The 19,249-nt window shown below is 49.3% G+C and overlaps 1 protein-coding gene across 1 annotated transcript in view; it reads right to left on the bottom strand.

Moving 5' to 3' along the window:
- Positions 1-19,249, bottom strand: part of MCM3AP (minichromosome maintenance complex component 3 associated protein) — a 1,669,219-nt gene that overhangs the window by 36,461 nt on the left and 1,613,509 nt on the right. Inside the window, exons 26-27 of the mRNA XM_069616041.1 lie at positions 5,336-5,468; positions 3,192-3,389 (exon numbers count right to left, since the gene is read on the bottom strand). Of these exons, the coding sequence (XP_069472142.1) occupies positions 3,192-3,389; positions 5,336-5,468 (331 nt within the window). The remainder of the gene's footprint in view (positions 1-3,191; positions 3,390-5,335; positions 5,469-19,249) is intronic.

The raw sequence follows: 19,249 nt of genomic DNA, 5'->3' as shown, positions 1-19,249 counted from the left end.
TGATGGGTCTGCATTTCCCTGGTGCTGATGGGTCAAGGGATGGCTTTTTGAGGCGTGGTCGTACCCAGGCCTCCTTGAGGTCGGTTGGGACATGACCAGACTGGAAAGAAGCATTAATGAATGCTGTCAGAAAGGGGGCAAGGATTGAGCCACAGTCTTTGATGAGCTGAGCAGGGCAAATGTCGCCCTTGCAGTAAGAGGGTTTGATAGATTTTAAGAGAGATGACTTCGGATTCAGTCATATCCTTGAAGTTCAATATCGGGGAAGAGTTGATTTTTAGTGTCGTTATCCTGGTTACTATTCTGCGAGGCAATTAGGAGAGTGAGGGCCTTTTGGTGGGCTAGGATTTTGGTTTGCAAGATGTTGAGTTTGTTGGGCATGGCCGATTGGATGTTGTTGCAGCAGTTTTCATCCTTCAGGATGGTCGGTGGCAGGGAGGACGGGGTTTCCAGCTCCCTAAAGATGGCGAAGATTTCTTTGGTGCCTGATTTTGCATTGGCTATCCTAGTGTTGAAGGAGTTGGCTTTTGCGAGGATTATACCTGATTTGTATTCTTTAGAGATGGCCTTGAAGGCTAGTTTGGTTGTCTCATTGGGTTTGGCTTTCCAGGCTGCAAGGGCGGCTCGTTTTTTAGCAGGCATCTGGAGGAGTTCCTGTGAGAACCAGGCATTAGTGTGCTTAGTTTTTGTTGGCTTTCCTAAGGGTGAGAGGGGCGATAGAGTCAACAGCATGGGTGATCGCAAGCTTGAAGGCTTTTGCAAGAGTTTCAGGGTCTTGTGAAAAGGGGGCCTGGAGGGCGGGCACTTTGAGGAAAGGGGTGATCCTTTCAACCATGAGTTGGCGAGAGCTTCTGGTGAAACCTTGAGGGAGAGGGATGGAAGGGTTGGAAGGCTCTTTAGAGATGTTGATGTCAAATTGAATGTAGTGGTGGTCAGACCATGGGATGGGCGTGTTGTCCGTGATGACTACTGGGCAGTTGTGATGGGTGATCCAGTCAAGTGAGCGTCCTTTAGAGTGAGTTGGATTGGAGATGGCTTGCGCGAATCCTTGAGTGGATAAGGATTTATTCAAGGTGTCTGTGTGGGTGTCGGTGGGATCATGGAGGCCTACATTGAGGTCTCCTGTGAGTAGGACTTTGGAGGTCTTTTTTGAGGTTGCCTGAAAGAGAATGGATGATGGAGTCATGGAATACAGTGATCGGGCCAGGAGGTCGGTAGACGATGTACAGAGCCAAGTTTACGTTGGGGGAGAGGTTAATTTTGAGTGGGAGGTGGTTGCAGCTGTGACCAAGGTTCCCTTCTGTTCTCCTAATAGCTAAGCTTTCTTTGGCGATGAGCGCTACTCCACCGCCCCTAGCTATCCAACACTCATCAGGATTCCAGACTGATCTTTTGGCCAAAGAGTCAGTGACTCCCCACACAAAATCAAAGTATCTGATCAAAACGTTTACAAGCCACCACTTTCAAATGTGTATGTGTGTGGGGTTGGGTGGGAGGGGGTGGTACCTATAAAATGCATAATTGAAATGTGATTTTATATATCAAGAAACAAGCATGCATTCATGTGGTTGCCTTCATTTGAAGTAAATTTATTATCATAGACTTCTCAACGACCCTTTCCCCCACTACCGTCGCTCACCCCACTTTATGCATCAGCTCAACATTTGTAAAATTCAAAGCGGAATCACGAGTTGCCATTTTCACAATTGAAACAAGAAGGGGCTCACAAAAATCCACCCCCATACCGGCTGCACAACTCCATTTGCATTTTTTCCACTAAGAAATCTATTAAGGCTCATGCAAATCAATGAGGAGTTGACAAGAACAGTCCCTTGTTTCGTTTTATAATATTTCCATAGTGCCTGGGCAGCACAGCTGAGCACTTCAAAGTGCTAGAACACCTTTGCATCCAAACATTATTTGGAATGTGAATACACAATTAAATGGGTGTACTGGCTTGTATGAACATGTAGACCATGGATCGGCTATCTTAGGCTCGCCAGATGATTTGGACTTCAACTCTCATACCTCCCATTGACCGTACTGGCTGGGAGTGATTATTGGAGTTGTAGTCCAAATCATCTGGCGAGCCACAGGTTGCAACCCCCGATGTAGATATTCCTCTACATCAGGTGCTTTAAAGTCAAATAACATACCCAAACACTTTGTGACTGACTCTGCCGCAGCCCTACCTTCCTATCACCCCACTTCTGCAAGGTAATATTTTTAGTTTCCCAAGGAAAGGAAATATATGTCAACTGCCGTTACTAATGATTTTGCCTTGGGTGGAACCATTTATTTGCACAACTAACATGATTTTCTTCTTACAGAAACCATGCATGGGGAAAGTGCATATGTTTCGGTTTCATACTTAAAATGTCCCTTCTTCAGGGATAACACCGACCCCAGCTTGCCCTGAAGGTGAAGAATACCTCAGCTCACATTGCAACAGGAACGACGCACGGAAGCGAGTCTAAGAAGTGATGATTACACAGTGTTTCTTTCCTATTTCTTCACCAGAAAATGTAGCAATTTACAGAAAATGCTTCTCGAGGCCCAGATAGTGGAGATTTATTGGCATCGTCAAACAGAGTGAACCGGGGTGAACGAATTCAGGGGCAGTTGTCAAAAGCTCTTGGATTAAAGTTTTCGGTAGCCATGACTCCCAAAATAATTGCAGCCTGGTGCCCAGACAGTATTGTTATTCAATGTGCCTTTCCTGCTATTAAGTCAATATTACATTAAGCAGCTGAGAACTTCCAGCAATAATGTCCACAACTAAGCATACAAACCTGATCGGAAAACATTGAACCTGAATATGCACATAAAGACAAAGGAAAGGCTAATGAGCAGTGTAAGAGGCACCAGCCTAGCACTGAAGACTACTCCTATCACTTTAGGTCATGCCACACAACTGCAAGGGGGACTCAATGAGAGGTCAGTGAATGCAAAAAAGCAAACCCCAGAAAGAGTCACGGAGATGGAAACAATGAATCAAAGAACAAGTGTTGAGCAGACTCACAAGAGAGCGGGCACCAAGAAGACCAACGTAACATTGAAGCGTGCAAGATCCGTGGTATGACCAATAAGTAGAGCAATTGGTACATTACACAGGCATATGATCCTGCACGTCGTCTAGCCCACACTTGTCCTCAGTCTTCACAGTCAGCAGAGCCTTACACTGGTCTTACCTTTGGCTCTCTGCTTTCTCTGTCTTCAGGCTGAGCGACAGTTGCTCTGGCAGGAGCTCCTCACGGGATGGGACATAAGTTAAATCCATGTCATGGGGGGTCTGCAGCGCGATATCTGTGGTAGCGTCCTGGATTGGGGGCAAAGTCCTTAAAGTCCTCTTGCGTAACTCCAGTGCCCAGCTCCGACTCACCAATGCACTGCAATGGAAGCAAACTCTTCAGTAAGAAGTAAAATAGCAACCCACAACCCAAATCCTTGTGTCCTTGCATTTGGTGCCCTTCCTCAACTTCAGTACCAGTACCCTTCCAGTGTGGCAGCTGTTCAGCTCCACCCCTACAGCCAATGTTGCAACATATCTCTGGTTACAGTCCCTGTCATCTTTGTCATCAATGCATCCCCACCCAGATTACTGGACTCTCTACTGCCCAAATGCAGCCCTTGTACAAACAAGTACTGGCAAAACTAACAGTTTGGGCTTTTCTGTAGACATGGTATAGGCCTTTGCCAGGTATATACCACCTTGCCATAAGAACGTAACCGCTGGAAAATGAGGGCATAATTGAGCCTATGGCAGCAGTGCCGGCCAAACACCAAGTTATCCCCTATCCACAAGCCAAAACCGTTGTTTTTAACAGAAGGTCAGTGCAAGGACACAGGAACTGCTTATAAATCAAATGGCTAAAAACTCACTTAGTTAAGAGATGTGGTGTATTGCACAAGTTACGCATTCACAAATGCAATGAAGCTGTTAACTCAGAAGCAACAATGTCAGCCACTTACAGCGCATATTTTGATGTTACAGCATGATAAAACTAGCTCAAAGATATCTTAAAAGGATGTGTTTTGGGTGGGCAGAGTCAGTATTGGGTGGGAATGGATTGGGGTTGAAAGCTCGATATGGAAATGTTTGAGGGTGAAAAGAACGAAGATTATTTTTCTGAAATAACCTTCGGTCTTTTCTCCCCTGAACATTTCCGACTTGGCCCCGGCCCCCACCCACAACCACATCCCCTACTTACCTTTGCGGTCGCCGACTCGCTGTGTCCCTGCGACGCCCGTTCCCTTTCACTTCCGTGATCGGGCACCGCTGGGTCCTTTAATTTCTTTTTTTTAACTTTTCAGGATCGAACACCCCCGGAATCCCACATCGCAATATAGTGAGCATGGGTGCAGGGGACATCCCCCACTGCCCCTGCCACCGAATGGGGGATTTGGTCAAACTTTCCAGCCGTTGAGTATTTTTGAACGGCCAAAATCCGGCCAAATCTCCCATTCAGTCTTTTTTTCTCAAACATTTTGGATGATTCCGGTGGGAATGGTATGGCCAGCCAATGAGTGGGCAAATAATCAAACAATACACACAAATTGTGTGACCCCCTTCAGACTCCAGCTCTTTCCTAGATGTACTCCAATGCAATCTTTTTGGCTTATAGGTGGCCCCAAAAGCCAAAACTAAAAAAGGGGAACTGGAAAAACACATCTGCTGGTCGAACACACACTACCATTGCATTTCTTAGCAAACTTGTTATTGATAATAAATACTGCTTCACATGCAGTTTCCTTGTCTTTGAAATGCCCAGCTGGCAGGCTGACCTTCAGGAATTTTGATTTATGTTTGAAAAGTATTGGGTGGCAGAAATGACAGTTTACATTGCATAAGTGGTGCAGCCCGCCCCTAGACCATCCAGAACTCTGAAAGCAGAATGTTTCCTTCTCGAGCTTCGCTTGGATCATTGCCTGCGCACAGGTGCCCATTTTGCCTGTTATCTCCCTGCCCCTTTTGGGACTCTTCTATTATAACATACTTCTCTCCAACTCTTTGTGGTTTCGACCGCTACCAGCATCCCATCACTACGAAGACCCTGTGAAACCAGCCCTAGTGTGACAAGTCCACACAGACCATGAAGAATACTAACCCACGACTACATGCTCAACCCGAGAAGATGGAGTAATGAGGCTCAAGCCTCGGTATCCAATAATCACCGCTGATGGATGAAATCTATCATCAAGAAGAAGAAAGAGCAAGCTCTTTGTGGTGTCTGTGCACCTGGATGCATATTTCCCCTCTCTCTTCTGCTGGATCCCGCTCCTCTGAAGAGGAATGCAACGCTGCTCAGTTACATGACTGTTAGCAGCTTGTTACCTCTCAAGACCCTCCTGTTCGATCGCCTTCAGTGTTTTCATCCGGGCTTCTTCCCAAGACAACGGCTGCACAAACATCTTTAGATCTTCTTTAAAGAAGTACACCCCAACATGGCCGTCCTCCATCAAGGCTTCTATTGAAGTGAGCAAAAAGAAAAGACAGCCAAACATAGGGTTTATCACAACGGCTCACAGAAAACTCGGAGTAAAAGACAGCACAAGTGCCAATTAACAAACAGCCTACTGCAAAATAAAGCTAAACCATATAAAAGTACAATTGGAGCGTAACAGTTTTAAAATAATGAATGACTAAAATACAGAATTACAAGTCACTAGTTTATCTCGGACACCCTGCATTAAATGTGTTTAACATATAAAAATGTATAGTTACTCACCGTAGTGACGAAAACACTCTTAGTCCATAGTCCCCTTTCCTACATACTGTATAGGCACCCCTCGCGAGAGACGGGAGACGGAACCTTTTTCACCAGAAAAACCTTCTTCCTCTTTAAATTTAGAGGCGTGCGGCCCTGGGAGCATGCGCTTGCTTGACTCTGCCCACCGGCACCACTCCTCAGTCCCCAATGACGCGTCGACAATATTCAGCATTGCCTAATGACACCAGTATTATTAGGGGGGAGGATGGTGGGACGTATGGAGGAAAGGGGACTATGGACTAAGGTACGTTAGTCACTACAGTGTGTAACTATTAATTATTCTTACGTCCCGTCCCCTTTCCTCCATACTGTCCATACTGTATGGGCGATTACAACTCAATGTAGCCCCAGGGTGGAGAGGAGACCCTCCTTAAGAAAACAGGTTTTTTAGAACCGCCTGCCCGAAAGCCACGTCTGACCTAGAGGCAGCGTCCAAACAGTAGCCACCCTGCTGATGACCTGCCATGGCACATGCCATTGGAACGCGAGGGCCACGACCTTGGCTCTGACCGTATGGGCATGCAAGTTAGCTGGCATTGGGTTGGGCTGCCCCTCATAGGCCTCCTTAATGGCTGCGGCCATCCACCTTGCTATTGAGGCCTCTGAAGCATGATAACCGGGCCTTGACCCCCTGAAAGTGACAAACAGGGGGCCCGACTTGCGGAAGTCCTTGGTCCTGTCCAGGTAGAATTTTAGAGCATGTCTGATGTCCAGACAGTGGAAAAGCTTCTGAGGCTCATCCTTGGGGTTGGTGAAGAAGGTGGGTAAGACTATCTCCTTGTCGAGATGGAAGGAGGTGCTCACCTTGGGTAGGAACGCACGGTGCGTTCGCAGGACCACATTGTCCTTGTGAAAGGTCGTGTAGGGCTATGATACCACCACAGCCTGGATATCGCTGCCTCTGCGCGCCGAGGTGAGGCCCATCAGCAGAGCTGTCTGTATGTCCGCGGACACCACTGTTCAAACGGTTTGTGCGCCAAGGCACCCAACACTACACTGAGGTCCCACCCAGGGTGTGGTTTCTTTATAGGCGGGTAGGGCCTGTGGAAGCCCGCCAGATGTCGCTTGACCACCGGGTTAGAGGAGAAGAGGCCCTCCTCTGAATTCCTGTAAGCCCCTATGGTTGCCAGATAGGTGCGGCATGTGTCCACCTGTACTCCAGAGTTGGCGAGGTGTCCTGAGAAAGAGAGCATGTCGTTCAAGGTGAAATTAAGAGGGTCGATCTCCCTAGTGTCGGCCCAATGACAGAATCTAGACCATTTACTCTTATATTGGCTCCTAGTAGCCTTGCTTCTAGCGCCCTGCACGATTTCTAGGTTAGCCTGAGATAGGCTCAGATGCTTCAGCGTGACCTGCTCAGGAACCACGCTGCGACGGCTAGTTTGTGAGGAGCTATCAGAATTATGCTCAGGTGGGACGATTCCTTTATCCTGCGGACCAGGGGTGTGGGCGGGAAAGCGTAGGCCGTCTTGTCGTTCCACTGTATCTGGAATGCGTCGCCCAAGGAGCCAGAGCCTTGCCCCTGCCAAGAGGCGAACTGCTGACATTTTCTGTTGTCCCGACAGGCAAACAGATCCACATGAGGAAGATCTCCTTCAGTACCAGGTCGTCCAATTGCCATTCGTAATTGTCCGCCCCTAGCCTACTGAGCCTATCGCCTCCAGGTTGGACTCCCCCGGGAGATGGATGGCTGTGAGGAAGATGATGTTCTCCTGTGCCCATTCCCACATGCTGACCGCTGGTGTAGTGTCCGTCTGGATAAGAACTGTCTTGCCCTTTATAAGAGGGAGGAAAGCCTGTAGAGCCAGCCATATGACCTTCAATTCCAGCCAGTTGATGCAGGGCCCCAGCTCTTGCCGAGTCCAGACTCCATGGACGCTGTGAATGTCCAGTGTGGCTCCCCAGCCCTCTAGGGAGGAGTATGTGATAACGGAGACCTGAGGGATCGGCTGCCGGAAGGGCTTGCCCTGCCACAGGTTGCAATCTGCAGACCACCACTTGAGATCCGGATGTAGGAATGTGAACTGGCTCCGCTTGGGAGCCCTTTTCCTGATTCCATGAGGCTGCGAAGTGCAGCTGCAGTCTCCTCATCTTGAGTCTTGTGTGGGATACTGTCAACAGGACCGCCGCCATAATACCCAGCAGGTATTGGTACCACCAGGCCGATGTCACTGTCCTTGAGAGGAAGCGAGCAGTGGCTCTCTTGATGGTCGTGATCTTGTCCTCCAAGGGAAAAACTCTCTCAGAGTCGGTGTCCCAGATGAGGCCCAGGAAGGTAAGGCTCTGTGTGGGTTGCAGCTGAGACTTCTTGAGATTGATAGTAAACCCCAGGACGTGGAGTGTGTTCATAAGCGTGGAGGGGGTGTGGTGAACCGCCTCCGGAGATGCGGTCCGGATGAGCCTGTCGTCCAGGTATGGGTAGACGTGGTGGCCCTGAGGAGAGCTGCCACTGCGTTCAATAACCTGGTAAATACCCTGCGGGCTGAGTGGAGGCCAAAGGGTAGAACCTTGTATTGGAAATGGCAGCCCATGATCCTGAACCTCAGCAAGGAACGATGTGGCTGCCAAATCGGGACGTTTAGGTACGCGTCCTTCAGATACAGGGAGTACATCCAGTCTCCCTTGTCCAGTTTCTCTGCAATGAGTGATGGCGTAACCATCTTGAATTTCTGCAGAGGGAAGGAGAGGTTGAGGTTCGAAAGGTCCAACACAACTCACAGGCCAGACTGGTTCTTCTTCTGTACTGCTAAAATCCTGGAATAGAAGCCCAAACCTTGCTGGAAGGCTGGGATTTCTTCCACTGCCTAGCTCTTGACGAGTGACCGGATCTCTGCCAACAGAGTTGCTGTCCCAATCTTTGGGAGAGAAGAGAAGGGAAGGGAGGAAGGAGAGGAAGGGACCGGTAAGCGGTACCCCGTGGAGACTACAGAGAAGATCCAGGGGTCCGAAAAGTTCTGGCACCAATATTGTATGTGGAAGAAAAGCCTGCCCCCCAGCTGAGACGCGTGGACCCGAAGGGGCGTGTTATGCCTTCTTAGCCACTGAGGCTGTTGCAGAGGAGGGGGATTGGAAAAATGCCTTTGCCCCGCCCCTTTCTTGTTGTTTCCTGCAGTGCTGACTCGGAGAACGGTCAGGTTGTCTGGACCTCCGTTCTTGGAATACCCAGAACCCGTCAGACGCCCGCCGCTTGTAGGAGCTTTGATGTGACTGGGTGTAAGAATAGATAAAGACTTTGCGGTGCACGAGCTGTTCTTCATTTTATCTAATTCCTCATCCGCGGTGGAGTGGAAGAGGTCACTACCCTCGAATGGAAGGTCCAATATGCGTTCCTGGACATCAGGGTTAAACTTAGTAGCCCGGAACCAGGCAGTCCTTCTCATGTGCGTGGCAATGCAGTTGGCCCGGCCAGAGGTATCGATCTGGGCCACTGTAGACTCCATGATGTCCTGCGCTACCAGCCTGGCTTCTACTAGTCCCGCCTTGAAGCGAGCCTGGCTCTGTGCCGGAAGTTCCGGGAGGAAGTCTGCAATCTCCCGCCAGAGCCTTTAGTTAACAGTTGCCAGCATGGCATCAGCGTTGGCTTGACGCAGGTGCAAGGAGGCGTTTGAGTACAGCTTTTTCCCGTACGCCTCCAAGATCTTCTCCTCCTTGCCTAGCAGCGTCGAGGACGAGGTAGCGGAGTACGAATGAGGCTTAAAGTAGAGCAACGCTGCAGCAATCACTGAAGAGTGCGGTTGAGGATGCGCCGAAAGCAAGAGTGTATCCCCCTCCATCAGCCTGTACTTGGCGTTGAGGCGCCAATTGACGTGTTGGGGAGAGTGCGTCTAGAGTCACCCCATTTTGGCCAGGGCAACAACTTCCTTATGCCAGGACCCCCTCCTCGGGCTGCTCGACCTCACGCAGGGGAAGGGCCAAACATTCTACCAGAGCTGCAAGGCGTTTGTGGAAGGCCTTGGCTGAAGACGGCGTGTCGGGGTCCTCCTCCTCCTCGTCTGTGTCCACCTGGGTGCCCGGAGGATCTGGAACTGGTGGAGGAGTACGGCTGCAGTGTGGAGACCGGAGCCGGTGGCTGCTCCAGAGGCTGGTGTGGAACCACCTGTACTGTGGGAGGAAAGGGAGCCGGAATTGGAGCAGCCGGCAAGGGCAGCGCGGGTTGCGCTGGGGCCTGAGGCACCAGAGCCATGGGAGGAATGACTATGGGTGCCAGTGGGGTGACCTGGGGGAGCTTATCCCTGATAGAATCCCAGAGGATGGCCCCCATCTGTGGAGTTCGCCTCAGCGCTAGGAACCTTTCGAAGAACCTGTCTTCGGAGGCTGAAGAGGTAGCAGGTGATATAGAGGGAGTGACCGACGGCTGCGGAGGCCGGGGCACACTCTGCCTGGGGTGTAGGGGAGCCCTGCCCTGCGCTACTGATGGATAAACTGTAGGCCACGCACCTGGTTGACACCAGTCCCACCTTGTGATTCGTTCCTACCCCCGTTCAGCCAGAGGGGGTATCGGACGAGCGGCCATCTTGTCTGGCGCGGTGGCCATTTTATCAAGCTGCGTGCCACGTCCCAAAGTCGTGGTGCCTGGCTTGCTGGACCCAGCGCCTTCCAAGGCGCTTAGTGTTGGTACATAAGGCCTATCCCGCACCGCAGGACGGGACCTGGAAGGTGTATTGCCCTCGGCAGAGCTGCGGGTAGTGCTGCGTGAAGACGCCCCCTCTGACATGATGCCAGTACTAGGGCGTTGCCCCTCGGGAGTAGTCCCTGGAAAAGAACCTTGCGGTCCTGCAGCACCGACACTGGAAGGTGCCGGAGACCCCTCGGCGTGAGGCCAGGATCCAGACTGGCCTTGCTACGTGTGCTGGTGGTAGAACCCAAAGGGTTCCTCCCGTTCGGGCTCTTCTTTGGGAAGGAGTCACCCTTGCAGGGTGCGATGTTGAATAGAGGCCTTACTTTCGGCCTCAAGCGATGTTTGACGAAGTCCTTTAGGTCCCACGGAGGTGACTTCTGGAAGAGCTCCCTCCACCTAGCTAGCCTGTTCTTCACTGCACGTGGAGTCAGTGCGTCGCACGTAGAACAAACTTCCCAGCCGTTGTCTGGGCCAAGGCAGTGGAGTCAAAGGGCATGGGGGTTGGAAGCAGGGAAGAGCCCCTCGCAGGCCGGACACCTGCTGAAGCCCGCTGAAGTCAACATGCGCCGGGGAGGAGCGTGGCGTGGGAGAACCAAGTAACTAATTGAAAAGAAAAAGACAAAGATAGAAGAATATCCAGGGAAGAGTGCGTGGTATTAGATGGCCGAAGCCAGACCCAGGAGCGCTGGTGAATTTGGCGCCAGTTCCCGTTGACACGGAAAATGGGACTGAGGAGTAGCGCCAGTGTGCAGAGTCAGGCAAGTGCATGCTCCCAGGGATACGCCCCCGCGTGCAACTAAACTTAAAGGGGAAGAAGATTTTTCTGCTGAAAAAGGTTCTGTCTCCCGTCCCTTGCAAGGGACGCCCTTACAGTATAGAGGAAAGGGGACGGGGTGTAAGAGTACAGTTCACAAATTATTTTGAATCAATACCATCCATGTAATTATGCAGTGAAAATGTCTACTTTAAGCAGCGAACACAGACCGCAACAGGGAAGGTTACATGATGTAGAAAGCAAGGCACGCACATTTGTGCATATACTCTTGTCACTTAGGGAGAAAAATGAAAAACAAAAAAGAGTGGATGGAAAGCTTTGAATCAGTCATAACCTGTGCTATTGCTCCGGGCAGCCTTGTAGTCTATCGCACGCAAACCAGTCTTGGATCTGCCACCAATGCGAGCAGTCTTGCCCAAACTGTTAGCCCACAGGGGGCTCAACAGGCTTTGTTGGCTTGTGTTCCAGTGCAGACAGGGCAATACCAAACAGTAGCTACTGGACTGCATCTTTTAGTGGCAGGACGAAGACACATTTTTTTGTAGCTGGTGCCCTTCTCTAATGGCGGAGACTTGCTAGAAAGTGATGATATTGACGACAGCCCGGAGCAATACTAGGGCAAATGAATTATCCAAAGCTGTGCATCCATCGCTTTTTGTTTCAACTTCTCCCCCCCATAATTCCACTTCTCATACCAACCTTTTTTCCCCACCTATAATGCAGTAGGCAAAGTCACTAAATAGATACTTAGAATCCAATTTTCAAAGAGTCTTAATAGGCTGGTGCACCTGCTGCAGACATATGTGGGCAAGCTGCAAGTGACTCATTTGCTTATTGGATGAGCCAGTGGTCTTCTGCCTTCCAACCTCTGTCTGGGTTAAGGGAACTCGGGTGTGCAGGTTTTTATATGAAGTATTTAACTGAATCAACAAGCTTTGCAAGTATTCGTTTCACTAAATTCAAAGATAGGATAAAGATAGAATAGGCTTTAACACATTTCAGTTTCCTTATAAGAACATTCCCCCTCCTCCTCTTCCTCTTCTTCCTCCTCCTCCTCCCTCCGAATAGACAATGCAGTATCTCTCATTTTCCTTTTTTTTCATACTCTTGACCACACTTCCTCAAAGTTTCGGATAGCATCATGAATATTAGCTGTGAGTTTTGCCATTGCGGATATATCCCAGACTCTCGTTAACCACTGGCACATCAAAGGGCCTTCCTTTTTCTTCCATAATGATTTCATGGCGCGTTTAGCAGCTAACAGTAGTTACATAACTAGCAAATCACTTTGTCCAGGAACACAAGTAATACATCTGTCCCTAGCATCTTTTTAAGTAGCAATCTAACTCCGAGCCAGAATGACCTCTGCTTCGCACATTCATAGGTAACATGTACTGTTGATCCCTTGAACAAGCATCCCCTCCAGCAAAGGTAATCTCTATCGGGACACATTTCCATACTCCTGGTTGGGGTGTAGTATCATCTGGTGACTGTTTTTGAGTGCATATTGAATTTTTATATCTGTTGCCATATTTAATCTGAGACCTCACACACTCATTTCTGTCTATCATTTAGATCTATGTGTACAGATGCTCCCTCCGCTAGAATGAGATAAAACTTACCGGGTAGGCCGATTCATGCCTTCTGTAGTCTATTAAGGAATGACAGTAGAAAAGTGTCTTGATTGGAGTTCGGTGCGTACATCGATTATGTGGTCATCCATTCTACTTCCATATGACCCTTAATCATCACACATCTTCCCTCATAATCCTTATGGACTTCCTTTACTTTAGCTTCACTTTAGTGAATCCTTATTGATACCACCCACCCTCTCTTCTCTATTTGGAATTTGGTAGAATACTGTTTGTGCTGTAGCCTGAATTGGTCCTCATGTTTCAGATGGGTTTCTTGGAGCAGTATAATGTCTTGGGTGTTGATTGGTACCATACAATCCCAACCCCTATTACGCCAGGTCAGAAAAATGCAGCCCTTTGCCTGGGAATCCAAGCGGGATCCCGCAAAGCGCATATCTTATATGGATTTTTGGACCAGAGAGGGCAAGAAACAGAACAAGATGGCCAAAGGACAGGCTTAAACCACAAGGCACTTTCAAGTATATGGTACTAACAATGGCAATGGGTGGTAAAAAAGAATTTTAAAAAAGAAGGTGCACCAGAAAAATAAGTTAAGTAGAGCATGATTCATTGCCCCCAGACTGTCCAAGGCACATCCCAAAAGGAAAAAAAGGAATGCCATAGAAAACAGATATAAAGTACCCCTGCATCACTTCACTGTAAGGTGGTGTGCTACATTAAAAACACCAGAAGAAATCATGAACTGGTAACCTTATGTGCTAACAAGGAACCAAAATAAATTAGTTGAGCAAGGTAAGTGAAGCAAAACGGTTTTACATACCACCAAAGTCAGTTTAGGGTTCAAGAAGCGGCAGAAAGCTTGGGGTTCCACTGATGTCAGTGGAAGGACAGTTGCATAAATCTTTCCTGAAACAGCTCCTCTAGTCTATAGAGCCCCGTGTGCAGCCTTCTTACTTACCCTCCCTCTGTTGGTTCAACCTCTTCCCTGCTTAGAGAGCACCATGATGCCTATGGGCAATGAGGGTGCTTTATAATACACAATTAACACTGGGCCATTGACTTCCATTGGGAGCCAGTGAAGAGCACAGTGTTTAGGGGTCTAAGTGATTGTTTTGTGATACTGAACTACATTTGATGATCCTTAGTGTTGGGCTGGTCAGGAAGGGTCCCCATCATTATTAAGGGTTCCTGTTGCGCGCACCATATTGATGACTTGGTGTGCAGCAAATTGAGCGGGATGTTCAATTTCATATGTAGCAAATGTAGTTAATTGGGGATGAGAAATTTTACTTTTAGTGTTCATTTTTGTTCACAACTAATATATATTAGCTTGCACGTGCGCAGAAAGATAAGTATTAAATCCACCAAATGTAAAAACATACATGCACATTAATATAAATACATGGGGAATTCATGAATCTCAATACAAGTGGCCTTTTTGCAATGAATCAAAACATGGTGGTTAGGGCTCTCTTGCAAAATGCACTTTGACTTCTAAACAGGTTTTCAGATGGAAGAAAGCAGGTGAATGAGTAACTTCCACCTTTGCGGTCAGCAGCTGCAGAAATAGGCTCGAGTTTTTATGGTCTGGTAAGTCTCGTAGACAGATATAATCCCCTGCTGTTTTAGAGTGTGACCAAAGGAGTTTTGTTATTTATTTTGGTAGGTAGTAAAATGTGAGGTAAACCAGTGCCTAAAGCTATTTAGAAGTTTCAATTGAGCGATAAAGTGGGAGTTTTTTTAGATTGGGAAGTTTCAATTGAACAGTGACCTGGGAAATGAGATAGCATCATGAAGAATGAGAAATCATTCATCGAGCCTCCTCATAACGCTGGAAATGACCATGCGAGCCACATACAAATCAAGAGTTTGGGTTTAAATGGCTTAGGCCAGTTATTGCTAGTAATGAATTCTGTTTTCAATACCAATGTTTAACCATGTGTTGTCGTCATGACCTACTACGGAAAAATCATAAGAAGCTGTGTAATGAATATAATCTGAAGATAATTATTGAGATAAACCTGGCCAATGAAAACGTAGAAATTGGTAAAAAAAAGTTGGGATTTTTTTTTAGAGGGTTGTTTCCAATCATGTTTGGGGGGCGGATTGCAATAACAAATTTTGTGTGTGTTTTAACCCTCTGCTCCTAACTGTTGCACTCTGCTCCTGGGTCCAACCGGAAGAATCCTTGTACCCTTAGCTCCTGGGCACCTGTCACTGGAACCAACAGCGGAAAACCCAACGTCCAGCGACCACAGGTCGACCAATCCAGTCTTCTGACAAAATCACAGGGAAAAGTAAAGGCAAAGCATTTGTCTACCCCCGTCTTCCCTAGGATAATATTGAGAACAAGTCTCTCTGTATCCTTTAATTCCACTGCTTTCTGGTGGCGCACATGTACATTGGTACCTGAAAGATAAGAACCCATCTTGATTTACCAGTAACATTGCTGCATCTCTTCTCTTGAAAATTCGCCAACACAAGTACTTTACCTCCATCAGATAGATTCTGGGGAAGAGCATCGACTTTTGGACACAAGGTGCCACTCTTCAAATGGATTTGACTTCTGAAGCTAGGGATTATTTCTTTTGACTTGGTTCCATTTTACGGCATCACTTATTTACCTCTCTTTCTTGATTTGAGCCACTGAGTTCCTTCTTAAGAACCTATGGTGACTGTATGTATGTTTACTATTGAGTGCTGTGTGATAGTATCACCTGCTTGATTAATTGTTTTGTGTGTGTGTAAGGCCTAGAATAAACATAGCATTTTTGTACATTCCTGTCTAAATTGAATTATTGTGTGGACCCATGACTCTACTCACAATCTCCTGAGAATAGCCTTGACTGCTCTCCATTGCTACCTGGATTGGGTTTTGACTAACCTCTCAGAAGTCCCCTGTTAACTAGAACTAGAGTGGCCTCCTAAAATCTGTCCACCATTCAATATTCTAGAAATCCATAGTAACACCTCACACAGCTGAATATGTGGGCTCCACTGGTTGGTAGGCACCTTTGATTCTAGAGGAATACACCCTGCTGTACTGCGGGGGTGTCTTTACAATTAACCCTGTGTGTACCCTGCATTGTGCCCAACAGCCAGACACTGTTCCCATGAGAGGGTGAAAAGGAACCTTATAATGCCATACATTATCATGTCTAATACCTTACTCAGAAAGTGAGGGCTACAGATGTCTTAACCAGAGATGCCCCATCTGTGAATGATGTTTGGATCCAAGTCTCAATCCAAAGTGAGAGAAAACATTGTAACATGTCAGTGAAAGTTGAATGTGACAGCCACAAAGTGACTGAGGACACACAAAGTTTGAATTAATCCAAACTTGTAATTGGGAGGTAAGCTAGCCTTCAGTCCACTAACTCCTCTATAACCAGATGTTCTGCACCCTTCCCTTGTCAAACATTGGACCCACTCCAAAAGCATAGAAGCAGACATGCACCCTCTTGAAGAAGCAGGGCTGGTTCCTGCACTCTTCAAAGAACTATTGTTAAGGCCAAGCTCTGCCTCACATTTAATGACACCAGACTTTTCCGAAGAACAGAGGGAGCTGAGCAAAATAGTGGCAGCAGAGTGGCAAGCCTCAAGGATCACCAGATGTCAGGAAAAATGTCCTCCCTAAGTCATGCACAACTTAGACAATAAATGCCAGAAATACCAACATCAAGAGCACTGGCAATTGAAACCAAGAGACCTGTGGTTATTACAAGCAAGCTAAGAACTGAAATACATCGAAGAAATCCAAAACTGACATCAGGCATCAGAGGAATCCATCTGATATCTGAACTGCCAGCACTGAATATAGTTTGCGCTTCCAGATATCAAAACATCTTCTCTAGAGAACTGAAGAGATGCACTATAACCCAGTTTATGCAGTACCAGACACTATGATAAACCTCTTTATATGATGGCCTTTGGAGAAGCACCCGAGCAATCCCAAAGTAAAATCCTTTCGAGGGGATTGGGTCCTCCGACGTATTCCATATCTATGAAAAGTAATGTCCATAGCTGTGCTGCTTCGGAAAATCTTTGGCGTCTGCGCCCTGCGTCGATGCGCCGTCCCCGAGGACCTCCTCCGACGGCCGACGTCACCCGATGTGATAAGTAGGACGCACGACTCCCATAGCCTCAGTTCCGTTTTTTCCGCGAATGTGTTTGCTTTGTGAATCTCGGTACGCCTCGACTCGTGGGAGTTTGCTGTTTTCAATTCTCGGTTCCTTGAACCTGTTCGGTTTGTTGTGAAGACCTGTTCGTGGCGATGTCTTTCTCATCTTCAACCCCGCGTCTGGGCTTCAAGAACTGCGGGGACTGTGGGTCCAAGATGTCGGTCACGGACTCGCACGACGCCTGCCTCTGGTGCCTCGGGGAGGCCCACGATACGGACGACTGTGTCGACTGCCAGTCGCTCACGGCAAAGGCCTTGCGGGAACGCAAGAAGAAGCTGTCGGTAGGCCGGGTGTCTAAGCCCCGGAAGTCTAGGTCTGCAGGGCTTTTGACGGATGACTCGAGGGGTGACTCTCCGCGTCATCGTCGGAAGTCCAGTGGGTCTCCTTCCAGGAGTCGGTCTCGCGCTCCTCTGCCTCTTCGAGGCATTCCTGGAAGCGCCGGCATAGGTCGCCTTCCCCGTCCTCTTCCGAGGACTCCGCCCGTCGGCGGGTCGCTTATCCCTCCATGCAAGCGACACCGGAGGAATGGGCTTCCTTCGGGAAGCAGATGCTAGCGATTCTTGAATCGCAGGGCACCGGTCCGTCCGCGCCTCCGAGTGGGGTCGGTCCGCACTGGTCGAGAGACACCGCCCGTACGGCTCGCGGGAGAGGTCCCGCTCGGACAAGGGTAGCCGTTCTCGCCATGCCCGTTCCAGGTCCCGGTCCTCGACGCGCTCGAGACCGCGTGATCCTGTGCCGTCGTCGAAGATGTCGTCGACGCCTGTGGCACCGAGGTCGACGATTTCTCTCGAGGCTCCGCTTCCGAGGGGGTCGTCGACGCCGTCGGCGCCTAGGTCGTCGAGAGACACGCACGGAGCTCCGGCTTCGAGGCCCGTGTCGACACCGCCGATGCTGGCGCCGTTGCAGCTGACGTAGAATCGCTCGATGTCGATGCCTTTTCTGTCGGCGCCGACTCGTTCGGCGCCCTCAACGCCTTTCGAGGCGGTGGTGTCGGAGGGGCCCCGTGGCACGGGGTTTGCCCCTAGAAAGGCTATGGCTAAGGTCAGGCACTGCTTTGGTCCACAGAGGTCTTCCTCTCCCCGCCTGGAGTACATTTCAGAGGGTGATGAAGGCTCTGATGGGGGCTTGGTTCCAGTTCCAGATGACCTTATCTCGGGCCATAGCCAGTTTGATGATCTGCGGCAGTCGATGCATGATGCCAGTGGACTGGACACCTCTCCGGAGGTGGAGTTTTGTAGGCCGGAGCCTGGCACTCATGGCGATTCTTCATATCGGCACCTTATGTCTCGGGTCACCGAGTACTTGGGTTGGTCAGCTCCCCCAGGGGAGTTCATGCAGGATGATCTCACGGACATCCTTGATCTCGGTCCCCCCACTGACCCGGTTTTGCCTTTTCATATGGCTCTGCAGAGAAGGGTGGCAGCGGCTTGGACTGCTCCGGAGAGTCTCCCGGCAGTGGGCAAGTCTTTGTCGCAAAAATACCGTCCAGCCAGTAGCGACCCCTGCTACTTGTCTAGGCACCCCACTCCGGAGTGTTTGGTGGTGCAGGCGGCTACGGCCCCGGCAAAGCAGGCGTCGTATCCTACCATCCCTGCGGATAGGGACGACAAACGTTTTGACAGCTGGGCGAAGAAAGTGTTTTCTTCAGGGGGTATGGCGCTTCAGGCGGCCAACTCCATATGTGCCTCGTCCCGTTTCACACACACTCTGTGGAACTGTGTTGCATTAGCGGCTGAACATATTCCCGAAGGGGACGAACGGGATGGTTTCCTTGCTATGGTTCAGGATGGCAAGGATGCTATGTGCGAGGCCGCTCAGTCGGGTTTGGACTTGGCGGATTGTGTGAGCCGGTCCATGGCGGCGAGCACCGTAATGCGCAGGTTTGCGTGGTTGCGGAAGTCTGGGTTGGCTCATGATGGGCAGTCCCGGCTCCTCAACATGCCCTTTGACGGTGAACACCTTTTTGGCAGCAAGGCTGACGAGAGCCTTGAGAGGTTGCAGACCTACAAAGCTGAAGCAAAGTCGTTGGGCGCTGCAGTTCGCCAACCTCCGCCTTTTCGTCCTAGGGGACGGCAATGGAGGGGAGGTTCCTTTCGCTATTACTCGTCCTTCAGTAAAGCGAGGGGAGCTAGCAGTCAAAGAGGCCATCGTAAGAGTGCCAGAGGTGGAAATAAAGGTACTCGAGGTGCCAAGGCCGCTCAGGCAGTTGCCTCTTTACCCTCAGGCAACGCCGCAGCTGCTACCACTCAGTCATGAGGACAGGTCCCATGGTTCGCCGGTTGGGGGAAGGCTGGCGCAGCATCTTGTAG

This window comes from Ambystoma mexicanum, chromosome 9 (genome assembly GCF_040938575.1).
Source record: "Ambystoma mexicanum isolate Mex_15411 chromosome 9, UKY_AmexF1_1, whole genome shotgun sequence".
NCBI lineage: Eukaryota > Metazoa > Chordata > Amphibia > Caudata > Ambystomatidae > Ambystoma > Ambystoma mexicanum.
Note: the sequence above shows the minus strand (reverse complement) of the source record. Positions and strands in the feature narration are given on the sequence as shown.